General features: G+C 38.6%; 1 protein-coding gene across 1 annotated transcript in view; it reads right to left on the bottom strand.

The window, feature by feature from the left end:
* The window catches only part of ENPP2 (ectonucleotide pyrophosphatase/phosphodiesterase 2), a 72,039-nt gene that overhangs the window by 8,306 nt on the left and 40,797 nt on the right, over positions 1–22,936 (bottom strand). Inside the window, 12 exon segments of the mRNA XM_072034358.1 lie at positions 594–671; positions 1,809–1,944; positions 2,452–2,588; positions 5,209–5,260; positions 5,546–5,718; positions 6,596–6,683; positions 6,822–6,909; positions 9,594–9,721; positions 10,518–10,549; positions 12,854–12,979; positions 14,383–14,494; positions 18,393–18,548. Of these exon segments, the coding sequence (XP_071890459.1) occupies positions 594–671; positions 1,809–1,944; positions 2,452–2,588; positions 5,209–5,260; positions 5,546–5,718; positions 6,596–6,683; positions 6,822–6,909; positions 9,594–9,721; positions 10,518–10,549; positions 12,854–12,979; positions 14,383–14,494; positions 18,393–18,548 (1,306 nt within the window).

Raw genomic sequence — 22,936 nt, 5'->3', positions numbered from 1 at the left:
TTAATACTGTATCCTTGCAGGGCTAAAAATTTCAGCTGGTTTTAAATCATTCCTCATTTTCCATAAATTGGTTTCCTCTTCCTTTTTCTATAAAGGTAGTAAACACTCTTGGTCTACCTTTAAGGGTAGGGATAGTAAAAACAAAAGTGATCCAGATGCCACTTGTCCCTTAACTACAATATGCTAAGTGTACACTCCCAGACTACCCCAACTGAGAAGTGAAAACGTTGTCTGAGTACATTCTGCATTAACTGGGGCTACAAGTAAGAAAAACTGAATGGTTTTGTACAAAACGAGTTACTTAGGCACTTCAGCAAAATTGCTGAACTACAGAACTGACAATGTCTGTGCTATTATCTCAGCCCAGCACCAAGGAAAATAAACCTTTCTTAAACCTTAAGGTTTTTCTTATGGTAGATCATCTGCCTACACCTAGAACTATACAGCTTCTCCCACATATTATCTACTAGCTACAGGTAATTGGATTTATGTTTTAAATTTCTCCCATCAAATCATTCCATAGTGCAACAGACATTTAAAAAAATGTTACAAGCTTGGGAAAAAAGAAGTAAAACTGTGGAAATTGCACTTACTTTTGAAGGCAGGATACATTGGAATGATATTTGTTATTAGAAAAGCATCATATTTTGCTTCTGCAGAGGAACTTAATTCTGAAAACAGAAAAATACTAATGAGATGAAATGTCAGAATTCAAAGAATATAAAAACGTTTTCAAAAGTGGTTTCAGAGAGTAATCAAAAGGAATACTGTCACTGACACAGAAGTCAGAGTGACTCTGTGTGCTTTCACAATGAGGAAGGCAGAGCAATGAAATTCACAACTGCGAGACAGTAAGGTTGCATCCCATGAACATTTCCTAAATCCAAAAGCCTGTTTATCTGAGACTGAACAAATGTAACTGCACCAGGAGATTTCAGGACACTCTTTCACACAGCTTTTCTACTACCACTGTTTCTGTGGGATGGTAGGTTTTAATTATTTACTTATTTTACCGTATGCAGCAATCTGATATGGATAAATTAAATATATTTATCCTTCTGTTGTTTGAAGTCAAAATTACAAACTAACTAGATTCTCAGCTCATATAAGCCAGTATATGTCCACTGACATTAAAGGGCCAACTTTTGAAGACTGTCTTATTCTAGCCTGTGCTCCTACTCTGTAATTGTTCCTTCATGTTTATTTTTATTAACCAAAGTAGAACATTTTATTGTTTTTGTGCATGAAGCAAAGCACCAGTTTGGAGTATCTCTCCAGTCTCATGAAGGTGAGAGGCCACAGCTGTGATAGCAACTTGTGACACTGAGCCCTTGGTCCTGAAGTCATGCAGCAAGAATAATATATCCATAATATACTATATCCATCCCATGTTGGTGCAAATAATATATCCATCCCATGTTGGTGCAAAAGCAGGTAGTCTGAGGAAAAGGCATCATGGAGGAAGGAATCAGCTTGGGAAGGAAGGAAAGCAGAACACTCCTACCTACGTTCTTTCCCAACGATCTCAAATAAAATAAAATAAAATAAAATAAAAGCTAGTCCCTTCACGTTTGGGGGTGTTTTATTCATACCTAAGGTTTTCTCTAACAAAACAGAAAATTACAAAATCTCTAGGTTGTTAAAAAATAATAAAATAAAATAAAATAAAATAAAATAAAATAAAATAAAATAAAATAAAATAAAATAAAATAAAATAAAATAAAATAAAATAAAATAAAATAAAATAGGGATATATAGAAGTGACGTTTGAATCCTTTAAATTCTGTAGACTTGCTATTTGAACTTACGAGGAGGGAAGAGGAAGCCGTAGGAGAGCTGTTTGTCACCTCTGTAGGCCAGGCAGCTCTGGCTGTTTCCTGGAGAAATGCGAAGGTCGGGCCTCACACAGTTGGCCAGGTGCTCCGGGACACCAGATACCTCCGCCTGCATTGAAAATCGCATGCAGAAGTGACAAGAAAGGTAACTCCAGCACTTACAGCTAAAATAAAATGATTTATTATAGTCTGCAGATGAGATTGAAGGCATTGTGTGGAGAACAATGATGCACCCTGGATGTAAAACCAAGTCTTGTTCCTCTACCAGGCAGAAATCACCATGGGAAGTAATCCAAATGAAGTAGCTGATTAAAATAAATCGGGAAAACAGATCCCCATTGAGGAAAAAAAAAATAGAAAGAAAATGAAATCAAGAAAAACAATATTAAAACATTCTGCTTTAAAACTCTTTTCTCTTAAAGGAAGATAGAAAAGGAATGAGGAGATAGAAAGATAGAAAAGAAAAAGGAATATTATTTTCAGTGGTATTTGGAATAATTTCTAGTGGGGAAAATCAACTTGAGAAAGGATTATTTTACAGTTTCAAGAATACAGATAACAAACAGACTTCCAAAGAGTAATTTAAGCAAGTTCCAAGAGTGAAGGGAGCACTGACCTGTTTGGAAATAGTGTAGGATGTCCAGAGAGGCATCAGGAACGTTTCACTGTAGCCACTTTCAAAGTCATGGTGGTGCAAGATATTGTACTTTGTGCGGTACAGCACTGCTGGACGCCCGTACAGAAGATGTTTCTCTATAGATCAGAAGAATTTACATTTAAATTTATCTATCAAAACCATAAAGATAGAATTCTATAATGGTTTTGGCTGAAAGGGACCTTAAAGCCCACCCAATTCCAACCCCCTGCCATGGGCAGGGACACCTCCCACCAGCCCAGGTTGCCCAAAGCCCCATCCAGCCTGGCCTTGAACACCTCCAGGGATGGGGCATCCACAGCTTCTCTGGGCAACCTGTGCCAGTGCCTCACCACTCTCAGTAAAGAAGAAGAGAAAAAAAAGGAGGTTGAAGACCACAACAGTTGGCTTTCCAACACATGCTGGTTTTACAACAGTCCTCAGCAGGATACTGACCCTGAAAAACTGCTAAGAAAATTCTGTGACTGTGAGAGCAGTTGTTCTTCAACAGTTTTGGTTGGGATCCCCCTTCCAGGCTCAAAACCCAATTTGTTTACAAGTCTTTTCTGCACTTGAAAACTTGTTGGGAACACAGCATTGAAAAAAAAGATGCTGCTCCAAACACAGGACACTCCACAAGGATGTTTATGCCCACATCGCAATCACACGAGGCAAAAAGCACTTTGTTTCATTAAACCAGCCCCTATGCTATCACTCTCTGCCTCTCTTTTCCTGACTTTCTGTCCTCCCTGTGTTTTTTGTAAAACACAAAGTCCCTGACAAAAGGAAGACAAAGGAGTCCGCTCACTAAGAGTATTTTTTTTTCCACTTGACTAATACAGATGATATTCTGAAGAAGAGTGTGCTATTTTCTAATATCAAAGAACAATAAACAAAACCCCAAAACTTTTCCTAACTCTGGCTACAAAAAGACACCTCCAGCTCTGCAAGATTTTCTTTTCTTCTGCTGTGGTGCTATGTTGTGGTTAAATGTCACTAGATACCTCTGATAAGTTTTGCTTACAAAAAGACAAAAACATCATTAAACAAGATAAAAGAAAAATAAATTTCCTGGCTAATCTTGCACTGTGCTGCATGATTCATTGATTTTGATAACCATTTGGCAAACACGTTTGGCTTGCTTTTGGAAATCAAAACATAAAAACAAGGTAAACAGCCTAACCAGTGTTCATAGATAGGTATTTAACCTGAAAGAAAAGGGCATGTTTCATTAGTCTTTGAGTCCAAATAGAGGATATTTTTATAGGATGAAAAAAAAAGAGAAGTAGGAAAAGCCTTGTCTAAGGACAAAGATGATTAACTTCCTTTACTCAAGAGAACCTGGAAGGAATCTCTTCCTGCTGCATGTGCATAACAACAGCTTGGTTCCCAATGCAAAAGAGAATTACCAACTAAACACAGGAAGGTCCATGAACATGTGCTAAAGCCTGTCATAAAATATAACATAATAACTTGCACGAAATAGAACTGTTTGTTGCTTACATAAAAGGAACCTAATTCTACTTAACAGACAACTTATAAACAACCAAACAAGCAACTGAAATTTACTTATATGCTTAATTCTTAAAAGTACTATTTATATTATACTGAAGTGAAGGAGCATCTGAACCTAAAGCAAAATAGAGATGCTGAGATATCTAGGAATACAACAGCTTTTTTTTTTCTGATGCCAGAAATAGCTAGAGTGGGGAGTAACTCATTGCTAATTGGAAAAATCAGTTTAACAAGATGAAAGCTGGAAAAAGACAATTTACTCACACAAAAGAAATAATTTAACCTTTAGAAACTAAAAGTCTGCATTGCCTGTTCACAGAAGTAAAACTGAATAAGTAGCTTTTTAAGTAGATTCTTTTTTTTTAATGTTCTTATTCATCTGACAAGCCTGATTTGAAGTACTTCAAGTCTAAAGTTCAGTCTAAACTCAAGTCTAAACTCAAAGTTTCAGAATTCACTCAGTTGGACAACAAGAAATATAAATTGTTTTGATAAGGGAAAAGCTGTGAATTGTTATTGCTACATTTTAACTTGGATCACAGCCCTGACATGGCTGAGCGTGCAGATGAATGAACTTCAGTGCTGGCATACAGCATCAAGAGCACAGGAGCCAGTGTCCAGAAGAGCAGGGGATGCTTTCTCCTGGGAGAAACCTGAACACTGGTGAGGGACAAAACTGCACGGAGCATCCCTGAACCAGCAGAGCATTTGTGCACTTGTTTGCCAGTATTTCAGTGGATAACCTGTTCCCTAACAACCAAGCATTACGGAGCCAGTCAGGCATTGTCAGAGCAGCTGCACCAAAGACCTGGTGAAACCTAAGCCTGATGAATACTGGTAAACCACAGTGTGCAGATTTGGTCTATGCTTTTACCCCATCTATTGCTTGTGGTTGAATGGAGCATTGCCTCATGCTCCCTCTCCTTTCTTCATTTCTCTGCTTCAACAGCAGACATTAAACCTCCTAATGGTGATGGAAAAGAAGAACTAAAATTCACCTCTCTTTGAGGAATTCTTTAGTTCTGGGTATAGGAAAAGATAGCATGCACTTCATGTGATCTTAATTTTGTTCATGTCTGTATGCTCTTCTGACAGTTATTTGAAAAGTTAATTTACTAAACATTAACTAAAACAAAACAGGGGTTTGTCTGGTATCAGTGATGCAAACTAGATTGCAAAAGAAAACAAAAATAGCTTTTATTAACTGGGGCACCAGGCTCTTACCTTCAGTTCCCTTGACATGAAAGCGCTTATTGAGTTCATCCAACTTGTTCTTCTCAAGAAGAGAAAAAAGGAAAAAGATTAGGTCACTGGAGCATTCTGACATCTTGTTTTACTAGGCATCTAGCAAAACAAAACTAGAGCTATAAAACACAGACAACTTTCTTGTTTCCTGTTTTCCAAGAAGCAATAATTGTTCCAAAAGGGCACAGAAGGTTTCACGGGAAGGATCTGGGGAATTTTTGCAGCCTGAACTCTCTTGAAACAGCTGTAATGCCTATAAACTTTACTAGACATTTATGGCTAATAGTGGGAGTATCAGCAGATCCTAAACACCTACCTTATCATCACATGTACATCCTATATCAAAATCTGATGCAGAAGGTAGAGCTACAGGGTAAAGTGGTTTAGCAACTTCATCTGGCACAGTGGGTTTGTAAACATTGGCTCTCAGCAGGTGATTTAAACTTCCATGGGTGCCGTTATTAGGAGCAGGCTTTAATCCAAGCAGATCTAGGAAAACACCCACAGCAAATTAATGATGGTTAGATTGCAACCATGTATTCAGCAGTATCTCTACTTAGCTAAGACATTTATTCGCAATACTGTTTACATCCAGAATGTGCTAATGAATGCTTTTAATGTAATAAAAATGCTAATCTTTTGTCTAAATCATAAAATTGTAAATCCTGCCTGAAAAGTATGGTAGCCTTTACGACAAGAAGGTTAACTGGCATGAAGACACTGGAAAACATTTTTATTATAACTACTCCTGCAGTTTCCAAAACAAGCCTACAGTCAATGTGGTGACCTTACATCAACCACCTGGAACACTGTTAGCAGTCACCTGCTTTATAGATAAGGAACAACTACGTTTTTGTTATTTCATGTTTAGGGAAAAAAAAATAATTATGCCTTCAGCTAAGAAATCTTACTCCCTTGAAAGGCCATTAAAGGAAAGATTATACTGAATATCTGTATACAGCATCAAATTCTACTTCATGGCTACAGTAAGAGTTTACGAAACAATCATACCAGGAGGTGTCACAGAAAGCTAAGCGATCCCCCTTGAGCTGCTCCCTGAGACATGCAGGTGCAGATGCCTCCTTCCTAGACTAATGAAGTGTGGACACCACACACAGTAGTGGTGCATATTTGATCTCTGACAAGCTGTGTGCAGCAAAACGGTGTTAATACCCTTTATCAACCAGCTCCTGGAGCAGAGTAAACCAGGGCCCCTGAGAAATGCCTTCAGCCCTCCAGGCCAAAAGAGAAGCATTTGGGAAGGGACTCTGGGAGGGAATAAGGGCACGAGCTCACAGGTGCCTAAATAAGCCCTCTTGGGTAAAGCATCATGTTTCTCTTATAACTCCTCAAGCAGGTAGCTTACCACACATGACATTGTAAAGTTCAATGTTTTCAAAAGGAGGTACTTTGGTCTTGTATTTGAATGTAGGTCCATAACCAATGAAGACAGTCTTTAAAAAGAGAGAGAGAAAATAGAAAAAAAGCATTAAAGGTAGTGGTTTTTTTCAGTGAATATTTACATTTTTTGAAAAACTCAGATATCTTCTGCCTTAACAACCCTCCCGTAAAGGTTACTGCATTGCTCTTACCTGCATGCTGTTTATCTTATTGTCATAGCCATGGTCTCCATGGAAGAAACATTTTCCTGTTGGTTTCTTGTAAACATCCACAGCTTTCCTAAATTGAAAAAGTATTAGCAATTTTCTCAAAGGTGGAGGTACAGTGGCTGACCAGACAATGTACTCTGGGGACAGGAGGGATAAGGTTTGTCCTGGTTTCAGTTAGAATTAATTTTCTTCCTAGTAGCTGATGGAATGCTGTGTTTTGGCTTAGGATGAGAAGAGTGCTGATAACACCCCAATGCTTTAATTGTTGCAGAGCAGTGCTTATACTAAGCCAAGGACATCTCAGCCTTTTGCTCTGTCCTGCCAACGGGCAGGCTGGGGGTGCAGTAAGAGCTGGGAGGGGACAGACCCAGGACAGCTGACCCAAACTAGCCAAAGGGGTATTCCATACCATCTGACATCATGCTAAACAATATATAGGGGTGGCTAGCCGGGGGGAGGGGGCCGGACTGCTCGGGGTTAGGCTGGGCATCGGTCAGCGAGTGGTGAGCAATTGCATTGTGCATCACTTGTTTGTACATATTATTATTACTTTCCTATTATCACCATTGTATTATTATTATTATTATTGTTATTATTATTTTTGTTATTATTATTTTCCTGTCTTATTAAACTGTCTTTATCTCAACTCACGGGCTTCACTTTCCATTTCTCTCCCCCGTCCCAGAGAGGGAGGGGGGAGGGTGAGCGAACGGCTGCGTGGTGTTTAGCTGCCGGCCAGGTTAAACCACGACAGGTTTCAAGGCATTGCTCATCTTTCCTGTATTGCAGTCCTGGGCACTGCAGATTCATCTGACAACCCCATGGATTCTCCCACTGCTCCCACTATATAAGGATGTAAACCTAAGAGCCAAATCTTATTCACTGATACGAAAATAGCTGGTAAGGTTATTATTGTTGCAAAGATTTCTCATATCACACTATCTCCTACAAATGATACTCCCCCAATTTGAAAAAAGCCAGTAGAGAACTTTTGAGACATGACAATGCTGCAATTATCATACACAACTGTAACCGTTCACCTTCAACACAATACAAAAAGTTGGAGGGAAAAGAAGGGAAAAATTGTAATGAGGAAAAATGTAGAGCAAAATAAGTGCTGTATCATAGGAATGGTAATTATCAGCTTGTTGCCGAGTCCTATTTTACAAAATAGGTGGAAAAAAAGTAAGTATTGTAGCATAGGAATGATAATTATCAGCTTGTTCCCAAATACGTTTTGCATTCAGTTTTATGAAGGCCATGTATATGCAATCCATGCAGCAGACCAGATTATCCTACAAGTTACTTTCTTTTTCAGTACTGAAAAGATGCTCTGCCAAAATTTGATTTTGGCCTTGGAAATTACTAGAATTACGTCAATCAGATCAATAACAACCATTTTCCTGCCTGTGAATATACAATGAATTACATTTGCATTAACAAATGTATTATTGGTGAACAAGATTTCAGAACATCTAATGAATAAATATACAAAAGAATAAGTCTGAGGTGATTAGTAAGAATAAATGCAAATCAGCCTAGACCCTCCACTTCCATTTCACCAGTTCCAGTAAAATTCTTAAAACTAAGAAATGTTATGGGCCTAAAACACAGGCTACTTCTTTGAAATGTACATGAACCCTAGCCACAGAAACTGTACAAGGCAAACGGCCAACTGGCTAGTGGAGTTATGCAAGAAAGCAATCGGGATTTCTCATTCACTGCTTCAGCAGAGTGATCCTTGCATAATTCACAGGAAGATAAGCACAGATGTCAAAAGCCACTTACAACACACCGTATGTTTGCCTGGCAGCTATACAGGCAAAGAAAGCTACCATAATTTAAAGCTCATAACAGAATACCATAAGCCAAAATCTGTGTCATCTTCCAAGAACCACTGAGTCAGCTTCACACATTAAGGCCCAGCCATTCCTATACTGTAATACACATGTCAAAGGATGAAAGCAAGAAAAATAATATATATTAACACAGGAAGGGGTGTGCAATTTGTAAACAAAGCCTATTCCTCTTCTGTTCACTCCATCCATGTAAGTGCCAACTTGTTTTTTCTTAGTTTTTAACTAAGAATACTGAAAATTGCCTATGATTTATAACTGAAAATTCAGAGATGTATCATAAAGACCAAGCCAAAATAGGGCTTGCTCTGAGCTAAAGCATCCTGGTTTGCTGTGGATTTGTTTCACAACACAATATGATACAGGCATTTCAGCACCAGTCCTGTAATACCTTTCCACCTGTTCCCAAGCTTTCATCTACTCTGCCAATGTCTCAATGTCTCTATTTTCTTTCCAGTTACCCAGTTCATGCACTCGACCCTTTGCTCCCTGACCTCCCCTGGTCTCATAATTCTCATAATGCCTTCCCCTGCCTCCCATACTCCCTACTTCCTGGTTTTAATAAGTTTTCACCTTACCAACCAACCAACCAACCAAACAACAACAACAACAAAAAATCTATTATCTCTTATATGTGAGCTAATTGGTCAAAAAGCACACTGTTGTTTGGATAAACTAATCTGGGTTTCTCTCTTTGATAAAAGTACATATTTTCCCAAACTTTAAAACAATTTTGTATTCTGCAACCCTACACCTAATATGTCTGAACCGCACCAGGAGTTCAAAACTCCTCATGTTCCCAGGTGGCAGGAGCAGGATGCTGACAGACAAAGCAGTCCCAGGTGTCTTGCTTCCTCAGAAAGAAAGGCTGAAAAATCAGGCTGAAAGCAAAGTCTACCTTGCCACATGCCACTTGCGATCCACCAGTAAATGGACATCCTCAATTCGTCGGTTGTAAGCATAGTGCAAGCGTTTAGGAAGGTGATGTTTCAAGTATGGCTTAAAGTGCTGGTCTGGCTTTCTGCACTGAAAAAGAAATGGTTACAGACAACACTGCTGTCAGTTAGCTCAGAGGCACACGAAACCTTGAACTACAGAAACCAAGCTGTTAAGCACATTATTGATGATGTCTTGAAAACAATGTGTACATCTAGAGTACACAGCTCAGCCCTTTCTGTGCAATATTTACATAAGACCATGGCACAGGGGGTCATTCAAAGATTCTGGAAAACTTCATTTTCACGACAGTCTTTTTGAAAGCATCATGCAAAACAAAACATCATGCTTACTTAACTCGTAGATGAAGAATTTTATTCTAATTGGATCAAAGATTAAATTTTAGAGGAAAGCTGAATGCTGAAAATACATCTAGTCTGCAGATATATTTAAAGCAGCCTGGCTAGTAAATTTGATTTATCTATTTTTTTTAAATCAGCTTTAATTTTAAATACTTTTTTTTCCATTAAGAGCAGGGTTATGGTTGAAGGCTATCAAATGAACTTTTTCAGCATCTTCAAAGTGCTAGTAAAATATTTACCCTAAAAGATTACTTTCCATTTCTGAAGGAACGAATAAATAGACTCAATTCAGGGAGTCAAGACGGTCAGGGAGATTCTGGCTCTGCACTGCCCAAAAAGGTTATAAAAGCGACTTCAGCAGCAAACAGTGGAATTTATGACAAACATTAATCTGTACTCATGAAGGGCACCATTTAAAACTCTTTATTCATGTTAATGGTTGGTTTTCCTGCCTGAAGAGTGAGGAGGTAATGCTGAATAATGCCTCAAATTAAGATATGAAGTGAGCAGTGCTAAATACTTACTGTAAGGTTGGCAACAATCACTTTAGGGTCATCTGTTAAGCAAAAACAAACAAACAAAAAAAAAGAAAACACATATATAAAACCAAGTAATTTGAAGAAGAAATCACAAGGTAAGAATGTATTTTTACAGAACAGTTTTTCATGAATATTTGTTGATCTTTACTAAAAAAGTGCACTGTATACATAGGATGGGATATCCTGAATACGAACTAAGTTTAACCTGTTCTCCTTTACTTAATGGTATTTTGGTTTCTCAGGTAATGTCGCTCACTGCTTTATGATTTGCTGAATCATAAAGCATGAATTCAGCTCATTGCTGAGGATTTATTCTATTTTCTGAAAACATCATTTCAAGTCTTATGATTACTTTAAAATACAAAGTCATCCTCAAAGACTTTCCCTGAAACATTTTGAAAGCACAACTGAATGCTTTCAAAACAACAAGATATATATGTTGTAGATTTTGTCTCTTAGCATTTCACACAGTTCATAGTCTACTACAGAGTAAATGAAAGCCACAGTAAAATATACAGGATACATCTCTGGACTGTGATAATGAAGAAAGCTCCAAGCTAGCCCAAATTAACTCTGTCTTCTTCCAGAGTAACAAAAACTCATTTTTTCAGTCCTCAGAGAAAAAACAGGCAAGGAGAATATCTTAGTAAGAGAAAAATCTTTTGCTTAGCTCTTATTGTTTTAGTTGCTGAAGATGATGCTGCTGAGTTTGAAATGAGCTCTGCTGAATCCTAAAATACAAGTTACACGCTTATCCATTGCAGAGGTGTATCTGCAGGTCTTGACACAATATTATGGAAGAACAATGGAAAAAGAATAAAAAGGATAGTGATTTGCTGATTAACGGGGTAAACCTCAGATCTAAAATTAAAAAAAAAATACCCTTCTTTTTTTCTATGTTTAAAGAGTTTATTTAATTCAGCTAGGAAGTTGTGGAAAGAAGCCAAAAGAGGAAAATGGTTTTGCAGGAAAACCTAAGTATGAACTGGAGGTCACTCAGGCTAGGTGATCTTTTTGGAACATATGACCATTCATCCTCCAAAGAAAGCTAATTTTGCTCAGCAATTTGGGAATTCAAGGATTGAAAGATCTTTAAAAAATCTTCTTAGAGGAACAGAAATATAAGCTTTTATCACACTGAAGAGCAGGAATTCAGTCTTTATGCTAGTCTAATAAGTTGTATAAATGTACACACTATTTTCAGCAAATCTTTATACACTCATCCCCTATTCTTAGAGCATAAATACACAGAAAAAATAGTTTCTAGTAAAATAAATAAATCACTAGCTTAAAGTTTTACCACTTTCTTATGATTTCTGCTACCATTCTAGAAATCTTTCATATTCAAAGACCAATTATTTTGTGAAGTCTGTCTTCAGCCTAGGTATATCTTAATTGCTATGAGGGCCAGTTGGTTGTCCCACCTATCTAATCTTCCCCTCTACCAAAAGTTGCCACCCTTGTAGCATACTTTGCAACAACATAGGTAATTATGTTTAGTTTATGAATTTCACTATTTGATCAGTAGTTAAACTTGCTGGCAAAGCCAAGATTTCCCCTAATACGCTGAACCAGAGTGGTCGTGAGAGAGCCCTGCCCTGGCACTGCTGCCCTGGAGGTGGTGGTCCTCAGAAGAGCCACGCTGGGCAGCTGGATCAGCATTGCCTTAAATCATAGAGCTAAGCTTCACTCCTGTCTGAGTCCTGAACGCTCTCATTGAAGATCATCTAATTTCAAACATCAAGGCAGGGTTTGTTTCTAAGAGCATGGTACAAAAAAACAGACACCTTTAACATTGCCATAGGATCCAAATGCACGCTCTACAGTTCCCCTTATATCCTTCAACATCCCCAGTCTGTTGCTATTTAGTAACCTGCTCTGTTCTTCATCTGTGAACAGCTCCCTCTCCTTCAGTAGCATGAAGAAGCCACTAAATTCAAAATTAACAATTCACTTTTTTCCATTAGCTCAGAAAAGGTATCAGACACTCTTCTTATATCCAATCCATGTGGTACTAAGCTCCCTCCAGTCCCATTTTTATTGACAGAGAAGTGCATAAATAAACTTCTATAGACATGTAGGCTGCTGTCTGAAACTGGCTTCAAGATGTCCACTTCTTGCCAAAATAAGTGATTTCTAACCCAGAACATTTCAGCCATCCACTTGACACAGCTCTAACACTGTGGGATGTGTCCTCAGTGAGCTTCCCTTTGAATGTCCTGCCAACACACTGCAAATTTACAACCTTTGGAAAACATCATCCCAATGAAGGGGTGGAGTCTAGTTCTTGGGACATAAAAAGTACAATTAAATTAACTTACACTTTAGGTTATTGCTAGACCTAGGGCGAATTCGCCCTAAAGATCCTGGCAGCAAAATGATATCTTCCACGTTGGTCAGATAGTTGCTTAAAAATTCAGTTCTTTCACAAGTAGTGTCTTCCATCCCTGCAGAAGGAAAATGCAAATTTAATCCAGCTTGAAAATAAACATGTTTTCCAAAACAGCACAGAAAGAAACACCAAACAGACTGTGTATTCTTTTCTTTTGGGTGACAAATCTTATTCTTGTTCTTTCCAGTCATCTAATTCCAACATCAGACACTGGTAGGAGCCAAACTAGGGGTGCTTTTAGCACTTGCTTACACAAGAGAAATACCAGACTCAACATTGTAGTAACAGGCACCACATACAGCATGTGTGCACTGACACATCTCCAAACTAAGCTCATGGAAAAATCAAAGTCTGTTTCTGGTTTAGTGTACTACTTTGGGGTTGTTGATTTTTTTAAACAAAGGATTTTAAGAGAAGTTGCACACAAAAGGTATTGTCTGTTGGTGGTCTGTTCTAAGGCAGACACAGATAAACAATTCTCTCCTACAGTTGTTTGTGGTGGGGAGGAATGTGTTGCCAGTCACAGTCAGTTCTCAGCACAGAACCACCTCCCCTGGAAATTCTTTCTGTCCTTATCCTTCTCCCCCCCCCCCCCAGCCAGAAAGGAGGCATAGTCCCTTTTATTGCTAATTTAGATGTTCTTGTGAGACTTTCATAAACAAAGTCCTAAACAGAACAGTGCTCCTTACAAAAGTATGATTGGTCTGTGACTTCTAGTAGCATCGCTGAAATGTTATGCAAAAACAGGTTTATCTCAAACATGGACACAATTTTCCTTAATAAAATGTTGTCTTTGCTTGCTAATATTTACTATTTCTTCTCATTACAAGGCTTCTTCCAATTTCCAAAGAATGAGACCTAACAATAATGTATCTGCTTTTTGGTGACTCTCCATCTGACCCTGACATATCTTTTGACTGTTTTTCCTCCTTCCATCATTATTTTAATGACATTTTCCATCCAAGCTGGACACAGCCCCTTACAGATATTACAGTCTTCTAGTAGGATAACTTGTCCCACTAATTGCCATGGAAATGTCTTGCTCTAAAGTTCTACTCCTCTCCTCATGAAAAAGAGAACAATGTTACCAAATTATTTTATTCTCTAAAAACTGGCAAAAAAAAGAGTATTCTAGGCACAGTATGGCCTTCCAATACATGCAAGGAGAGCTATGCTTGGATGTGATATTAGAAATGCCAGGCTTTTAAAAAATCTAGAGATATAAATACTCAGATCCCTGCTATAAAAGAGAATTGTCCTCCAATGATGATTAACAGGAGTGTAGTTGTCTGTCAGCACTAACTGGCTGTGTTTTGGTACTTAAACTGCTAAAGGAAAAAAAAAAAAAAAAAAAAGCCCCAAAATATCTTAAACAGAACTTTCATTTAAACCCCTATAACACATACAGCTATATTGCTCAAGTACTTATATAATGAAACAGAACGTTTTTTATTTTACCATGATCACCAACAAATATGACATTGACACATCGATGTAGTTTCAGCTGTTTCAGTCCATCCATTAACTGTCCTACTGTCTTGTCAATCTCTCTCAGGGGATTTACCATCATCTGTACAAATACGCAGAAATGAAAACAAAAGTGTTAATTGTCATTACAATGCTCCCCCCTTCTACTACAAGTAAAGGTCCTTTGGCAAAACTCTGATGGGACAACATCCAGGTCAAGAGGCAAAGCCTTGGCTGAGCTGTTTCCCCTACAGTTATTGTACCATTTCCATTCTAATATCCACACCATGATTGCATCATGAGAAAGTGCTGCTGAGATGCTGTCACAAGACAGCAGAAGATCTTTATGGCTGATCCTACTGCTCCCATGGACATAGGTACATTTAGTAAAACAATATAAAATGATTTTTCTAGATATTAGAAGAATATATGTCAGACTGGGGTTCAGTTTCTTAGAGATAAACAACTCCTTGTAAATAGCTATTTTATGTGAATGGTTTAGTCAGGATATGAACATGAAATGAAGTTTTCGACTTGGGATTCATGTCCCAAATTACTTAATGAAATTCTCTTCAAAAGACATCTGACACTAGGATGACGACATGCAAGTCACTTGAGTAGCGCATGGGGCTCCAAGGGAGCAATCTCCAGCTTCAAAGTCAACAATTTCCAAAATCTCAAATGACAGTTTTGGCAAAATTGTCAGCAGGCCTCAGAAGACACAGACGCAGTACTGTGATTTCTTCATTTAAGCTACATTTACATTAAAACAAGAAAAAAGAAAGAAAGAAAGTAAACACCAAGACACACTCACAGGATTGAGGTTTTAGCTTTAAGAAAATGAGACATTTTTACCATACACTACAGAGAAGGGAAATGTTTTAACATAAGATTTTAGGCAGAGGACTCAGACTTTGTTCCGCTTTTGAGATGAAAACACTTCTCATCACAGTACACCAACTTCCTCCTCACTTGTCTGTTTGATTTAGCTGGTCCAAGTATGAAGAGCAAAACATCCTCCCAGTGAAAAACAGAATGCTAACAGATTTTGCATGAGGAAAAAAAAATTGGCAGATTTTTCAGAGAAGAAAAGATATGACCCAGAAAGAGATGGTTCAGAAATTCTCTCTGCCTGAATCATTAAGGGATTGATGTCAGATGAATCTGATAGTGTATAAGATGAGACAGAAAATGTCATCTCCCACACGGCACTATAAATACACAGAGAAGCAGCTCATGGGAGACAGAGTCGTTGTGGGAAACAGGAGGAACAGTTACTATAAAACGTAAGACATTCAAGCAAGGGATATGATTTTGAAGTATTTTAATTTAGGAAAGTCTAGTTTTGCTAGAATGATGAAACATTTCAAGTCTAGGGAGAAAAATGAAAGAAAAAATGGCTACAAGAAAATTGCCTCTTTCAGCATTTTCTCACTCTCAACTAAGGAGAAATTCCTGGGGTGCATCAAGAACGACGCAGCTAGCCAGTCAAGGGAAGGGATTGTCCTGCACAACTCTGCACTGGTGTGGCCTCACCTTGAGTATTGTGTGCAGTCTTGGGTACCACAGTATAAGAAAGATATTGAGCTGTTAGAAAGTGTCCAAAGGAAGGCAAAGATGGCAAAGGCTCTAGATGGGAATATGTATGAGGAGTGGTTGAAGTCACTTGGATTGTTCAGCCTAGAGAAAAGACAGATGAGGCCTCATGGCAGCCCCCAGCTCCCTCACTGGGGGAATGGAGGGGCAGGCGCTGAGCTCTGCTCTCTGGGGACAGCAACAGGACCTGAGGGAACGGCATGGAGCTGGGACAGGGGAGGGCCAGGCTGTTCAAGAAGCCTTTGGACAATGCTCTCAGACACATGGTCTGATTTTTTTTATTTTTTTTTATTTTTTGGGTGGTCCTTTGGGGACCCAGGAGTTGGACTCGATGATCCTGCTGGGTCCCTTCCAACTCAGATATTCTATGATTCTTCAGTGGCTGGGAACTACATTTTTATGGGACTCTATTTGTACAACATCAATCATATAAGGAAGCATAACTTTTACTCAGAACCAAAGCTAATTTAGGGAAACTGGAAATCCAAGTGAATTTTCCATCAATGTTTACTTTTGTCAGGAGGCTTGCAAAGATTTCAAGGATTCATGATTGATTTTGTTCATCTACCCTCTTTCCCAATTTCATCTCTAAGTCAGCAGAGATGTTTCTGAAAATATAAGAAAGTTGATATAAATGAAAAAATCTGTTCTTAAAAGAAAAAAAAAACTTGCACAGAAAAACACACAAAAAAACCCTCTTCCCACTCTGCCATTTTTACTACCTCGACTGTGTTCAAAGCAGCTCAGAGAATGGCCCTCACCAGTATTTCTTCATCCCGTTGCATTCTCTCTTCGCTTTTTAAGTTCAGTTATCTTTTATTACTCCATACGACACTCAACTTGTTCCTCAACTGATCTTTGCAACCTAAGGCTGGCAGTAGGTGGCATATCCAGGCAAGGATTTTTTGTGTTGATGTGCTGTTCTTACAGCTCATGATTTTTCGCAGGGGCAACTTTCAGAGAGTTGTTGGTGAACAAACAAAACTCTTGCATATACCTATCCTCACGCAACATGTTGATATCAAGATTCTGGAAAGCTGTAGAAAAGTATTTTACCTCTCAAGCTATATTAATATCTAAGATGTTCCTAGAATAAAGAGTTGGTATTATCATGAAAGGTATGATGACAGGTATGATGGCAATTATCATGTAAAACTAGAATGCTTTTTTCTAAAATAATACTGATAAATTCAAAGTCAACTCATCAGGAAGATTTCTTTAGGGACAGAAAGTTTGTATGAACTTTTCATTTGGAGAAAAGGAAGAGATGGAGGGAAGGAGGAGAGCTGCTTATGCTCACATCAGCAGGAATGTTACAGGTTACCTATAATACTTTATGCCAGATGGCTATAACTTGGAAAGGTAAATTAATGAATAATAGAAATATCCACAGCAGTTATAAGTTCTCTCTTGTAAATCTGTGCTGAATGTTCTTGAAGCTGTGTGTCCCTGTCTGCCCCATCACATTTCCAGAATCTGTCTCAAACTAACTATTTTAATTTCAACCATGCAACATGTTGAAAATGGGAATTGAGAAGAGGCATTTTTTTTAAGGATACAGTGGAGTGTGCCAAGGCTTCTGTTTGAAGCCTAAATGAGGAATACCTAGGTTCTTTAAGTTTTATAATTATTTAGTTAAAATTCCGAAATAATAATAAAAAAATTTACCGAAGTGGTCTCTAACCCCTAACAGTGGGTTACTTAGTGCCAAGAAGGAGAAAGACAGTATACTGAAGAATACCCTTTTTCCTCTTTTTGTTTTTTTTGTTTTGTTTTTTTTCCTAACAAAGTGATTCCTATTTGACTTTTGTCTTGGTAAAACAGACTTATGTACCACTTCTATTGCAATCTGGCATTCAGAAATCATGTAATCAAGAATCCCTTGCCCTCCAACATCACAAAGTGCCTTTAAAATAATTATTTCTGAAAGAACTTTTACAAGTTCTTTCCCTTTTATATTTTATGAGTCACATTTTCAGGATGTCTCCTCAGTCAGGTTGACTAGACAGAGTCTCAAATAATCACCAGGCTCTCAGGTGTTGGGAAGTTATGGAGGCTACCACATATTGCAGAATTTTTAATAGCTCACCAGGGCTGACAACACTGGTAGTGTCTTCCCAGGGATTTATCTGATGCTGTCTCCAGCCGATGGCTGGATTTTAAAGAGGTTTTAAGATGACTTTCCCTAAAGCAAACAGTCTGAAACAAGAAAAACACAGCTCCCAGAAGACTTGGTCTGCTTTGGCTGCTCTCCTTTGTGTCCATCAGTACATTTATAGAAGTTTTGTCTGCAAAATCCCAACCTCAAACATGGAGTGAGTTCTTGAGTTGAAAAAAGTAAAGCTAGAGAAGTGCCTAAAAAGTAGCACTTCCATCATAAAATTTTGGAACACATGTAAACTTACTTTCTTCCGACGAGCTTCCGCAGAATATTGATCCACTCTATGTACCTTCATTCTTCTTTTCTTTGGAGCTGCAACTGGTCTTTCCTGTCTCCTCTTAGGAGGAAGCTTTCTCTTAGGTCTCTTAGGCGTAGTAAGAGGGGAGCCATAACTACTCTCCTGTACTGACAGGGAGAGATGTCTGGACTCAGAAAAAAAGCCTGTCTCAACTCACATCAGATAGTAAAGCTATCCCTGAAAGCTAATCCTGAAGCATAAATAGAGGCCTTTTCAAAATTTCGGGCATTTGAACAATTTAGTATCTGTCTCTCTTTAGGGAGGAATCTACCAAATTGTACTGAAAGCGCAACAGCAGTTACAAGAGCAAACAGCATAAAAGCAAATGAAATTGGTGTTTCAGGAAATAGGTGGGGCTTCGGGTCTTGAAAATATATAGATTTTTTTAATTGATCAACCGTTAATCCATTAATAATATCAAAATTTAAGTAAATTAAATGTAAGTAAAATTAATTGCATAAAATTTAGCAATTGCCTGGGGCAGAGGGCAGGTTGACATGCAACATCTCACTTCGTTGATGGTTCAGGTATGAATACTACTGCTTGTCCAGACCAAATGGCTTTCTGCAAGGTTTCCCACACACACTTTTTGGCTGAATCAGTGACAATAGGTATCAGCGGGTGCTACCATTGTGTGCCAGGCTATGCACCCCACTGGAATAACCAGAGCCCCACTAGCTGGTGTTTGGGGACTGCAGATCTGCAGGACAAAGCTACAAAGATGAGACTCAGCATGGAGCTTGCATCCTCCAAATCAGCTAGGCAGGGCATATTTATTAGTGGCAGAGCATCTGGAAGCTGCACTGCTACCTGCCTTATTAGCAACTTTGTGGGCAACTTGAGAATTTAATTTTCCTACAACTTTCAGTACAATATCTCATGTGGGTAATTGTTCATGAATGCATAAATAACTGGATAGGCTTACGGAAGGGGAAACCCTTTTAAGACATAACTGTAAAAACTTGCTATCCCATTAATCAACTCACTCGTAATTTTACACTGTACCACTCTCACTGACTTTACATGAGTCACAGGCTCTTGGCACTGCTGAGGATTGCAGGCGAGGCAGTGACAGATGATGCCTACCCGGAGATATTTACTATGGTATGCTGCGTATAACAGAGCACGCTGAGTGGGCTTGAGATGAGTCGGTGATTTATGATGATATTTTACTTCTATGTGTTTAGGCAGCTTCTCACAGTTGTTCAGTTACAGAGCAATGTAAACAGGGAAGGGAAAGAAGGGGATGTTACCATCTGCCATGCTGTTTCATTGCTTCCAAGGCAAGCAGCTGGAAAGGAGATTCTAGTCCAGTCTCATTCGTCTCTCTCCAGAAAGGCATTTTAATAAAGCAGCACCAGAGTTTTCTGTTTTTAAAACGCTTCAAGCTTTGTGCAGTCCTGATGAGAGGAGCGGCAGGAAAAGGAAGGATTCTCATTTTACTGTCTCTGAATCGGCTCAGACAGAGCTTCACAATGCCAGAAACACGCGAGCGCAGGAAACCCAGGTCTGAACACTGAAAATGGCCGTCTCAAGACAGCATGTTAGAGGAGTAGCAGGAACGGCTTAGCAATGCCAGATTTCAATCTGTTTTAGAGCTCTTACGGTAGTATATTTCTAGTGTGTTTTATTTTCAAAAACAAAAGTTAGCTAGGAGAAAAAAAAAAAAATAAGCCAAGTTCTTATTAACCAGCCAAATCTTAGTCTTGCTTGAAAAGAGTCAGAACAGAGTTATGGAGGAGGGAAACAAATCCCTCCCCACTTACAGAGGGGAACTGTAACATCACAAGGGTAACTAGCCAGCCAAAGCTCTGCTTCTTGACCCGGATGGACCAACCTAACCGAGATCAACTGCAAAAGCACAGAGGGAAAGAAAAAAAAATTGCAGAAGTAAATCAAGAGCAAGCATATATTTGATAACTCCCATAACTACTCCTGGAAATACAGTGGAACCCACTATTGTACTTCTTAAGAAGTTCATTTGTGTCCCACAATAAATAAATAAATAAATAGATGAAATAACACCACCCTAACTAGACAACCAATTCCATTTACAATGAAATTCATAATGTTAGAGGACCTGCAAAAGTAACATAGTGGACACTGGTCATAATCTGTATTCCATTAATACCAAGAACGCTGGCAATTTGCCCATAAAGCTTATGGCAATTCCCTTTAATCCCAGCTTTTAACTCTGTACAGAGGCTCTTGTGCACGTCCTGTGAAGCTTTAAGTGCCATCAGCTGGAGTCTGGAAGCTGAAGATTATCGGCCATGGATGCCGTTAGACCTTTAAGATTACACATTTCAAATACATTTAGAACATTATTTGGTATGAGAGGCTGTAGTAAACACCCACTTTACTCTAATGGACATTTGTAGGATTTGGAGGATTCCAAGGTGTAAAACTATTCCTCAATCTACTAAATGCAGCAAGAAATGCTCATCATGAAATATTCACTCTTCAAAACAAGAAGTAAAAAAACTTAAACACAGCAGATAATTGTTACAAGCTTCTTTTCAAACATTATTGTTTGATCGATCTGCCTTTGCAAGAAGAAAAATGAAGTGATCAGGACTACTCCAACTGTCTAACTGCTGCCAGCTGTACAGAAAAAAAAAATCATGGGGAGGTCATGCTTTCAGAATCCCTTTGAGGACTCCTTCCTATCTGATTTATGCAAATTTTGTAGCTCCTAAAAAATTGAAAACAAAGTGTCAAGAGCAACAATATGAAATACTTCCTAGTTTCTCTATCCTGAAACCAGGCACTTCATGAACCTCAGCATCTGTATACTTACACAGCTGTATTCACTTACTTAAATTTCCACTCACAAAGTTATGGCAACTGTTTGAACTGCAAGCCCATACATGCTCATCTGCTAAATAGTCTGTTCTCAATTTGCTAAAAATCAGTTTCATGCTCTTCTTATGTTTAACACAAATGACATAAATCAATTTATTTGTAAAACTTTCACAAGCTATTAATTCATACTTATTAAGAACCTAAGCTATGCCTTGAATTAGATGACAGCCTTCAGATAGCGATCCAAAAGAACCCCCAAACAATAAAAGTCTTTGTGGGTTTTTGCTTTTATAATGATTTTTCATGAAACTAGATTACTCAGCATCAGTTTGTTAAATGCTAGAACTTAAAGAACAAATTCAATGTCATCCTCTTCATATCCTCCTTAAAGTCCATGGGAAGAGCCCCACAACTCTGTTCAGAAGAAGTGGCTATCTACAGATAAATAAAACTGCAGTTGTCAGTCATAAGTCACATAAACTTGTAATACTTCAAAAAGAGGAACTATAAAGCATCATTGAGTGATGTATCCTGGAACTGCATCCGACCAGACATCTCCCAATGCCCATATCTTGCTCGACCCAGTCGCACATCTCTCCTGTTCTGAGCCACATGACGACATGAAAACATATCAATGCCTGTCAATTTAGCAGGAGTGTTGGTAGATTTTAACCACCAGATATCCTGAAAAAGGATTTCTTCTTCCTGCCCAGAACACTGTTTCAATGCTGGCTTGGAATATTTCCTCACAGCCACTGCTCTAAGACCATGGCGCAAAATGCTCCAGCAGGGATGCTACCCACAGCAAATCCATAATCACTGTAAACTTGTTTAAACAGCCCACATAACTCAAGCATATTAAAAAGGCTTACTGCAGCTTCTCTTTAGTCTCTTCTCCAGGAGAGGAAGCTATCAGATGCACAGCAAACAAGTAAGAAACTGCTGGGTACGTGGCAGCTCAGGGAGATTGGTTTTACTTTCCAAAGGGTGGGTAACTGATACTCTCCTCAGTTTTCAAAGGTTTGCAAACATTTGTTTACCCTTTAAAAAGCACATATGAAATCTCCTGAAGCCTTGTGACTGTGATCTACAGGCATATGTTTTCACTGAGACTAGGGGAGCTTTGCCAGATGGTCAGCCCCCAGCCACCTGAAGCAATAAGATATTCTGAGTGCAGAACTTACTTTCCCTCCCCGCAAATCCCAGACAACTGCATCGTCTGAGTTCTTGTAGCCTGGACCATGTTGGCAGGGATGCCATACTCATTAGTCCTAGTTGGCTACCCAAAGCCCAAACAAGGGGTTAAACTACTGTAGTGTTTTACACATCATTTTTCATTAGAATACCTTACGGTGCTTCAAAACTTTTTCCAAACTCAACAGTCCAGCCCTGAGGGAACGCTATTGGCAAAACTTTCTGAACCCCTCTAGGGTCTATATGAAACTGGAAATAGCAGCTTTTTACAGCTCATGACAGACTGGAATTATTACTTTGGCTACTGCAGGCTGTCAGCTTTAGAGAAACTTCTCTGTTCTCTGCATTTTTCCTCAATATTTTCTGCATTATAGTTTTATTACTTTTAAGAAGGATAAATTGTAGGAGGAACATTAAATTGTGCTGTTGAACCCAATTCTATGCTCATCTTTGCCATAGAGATCTTTCCACGTGCATTTTCGTATCACACA

This window comes from Anas platyrhynchos, chromosome 2, assembly GCF_047663525.1.
Source record: "Anas platyrhynchos isolate ZD024472 breed Pekin duck chromosome 2, IASCAAS_PekinDuck_T2T, whole genome shotgun sequence".
Classification (NCBI taxonomy): Eukaryota; Metazoa; Chordata; class Aves; order Anseriformes; family Anatidae; genus Anas; species Anas platyrhynchos.
Note: the sequence above shows the minus strand (reverse complement) of the source record. Positions and strands in the feature narration are given on the sequence as shown.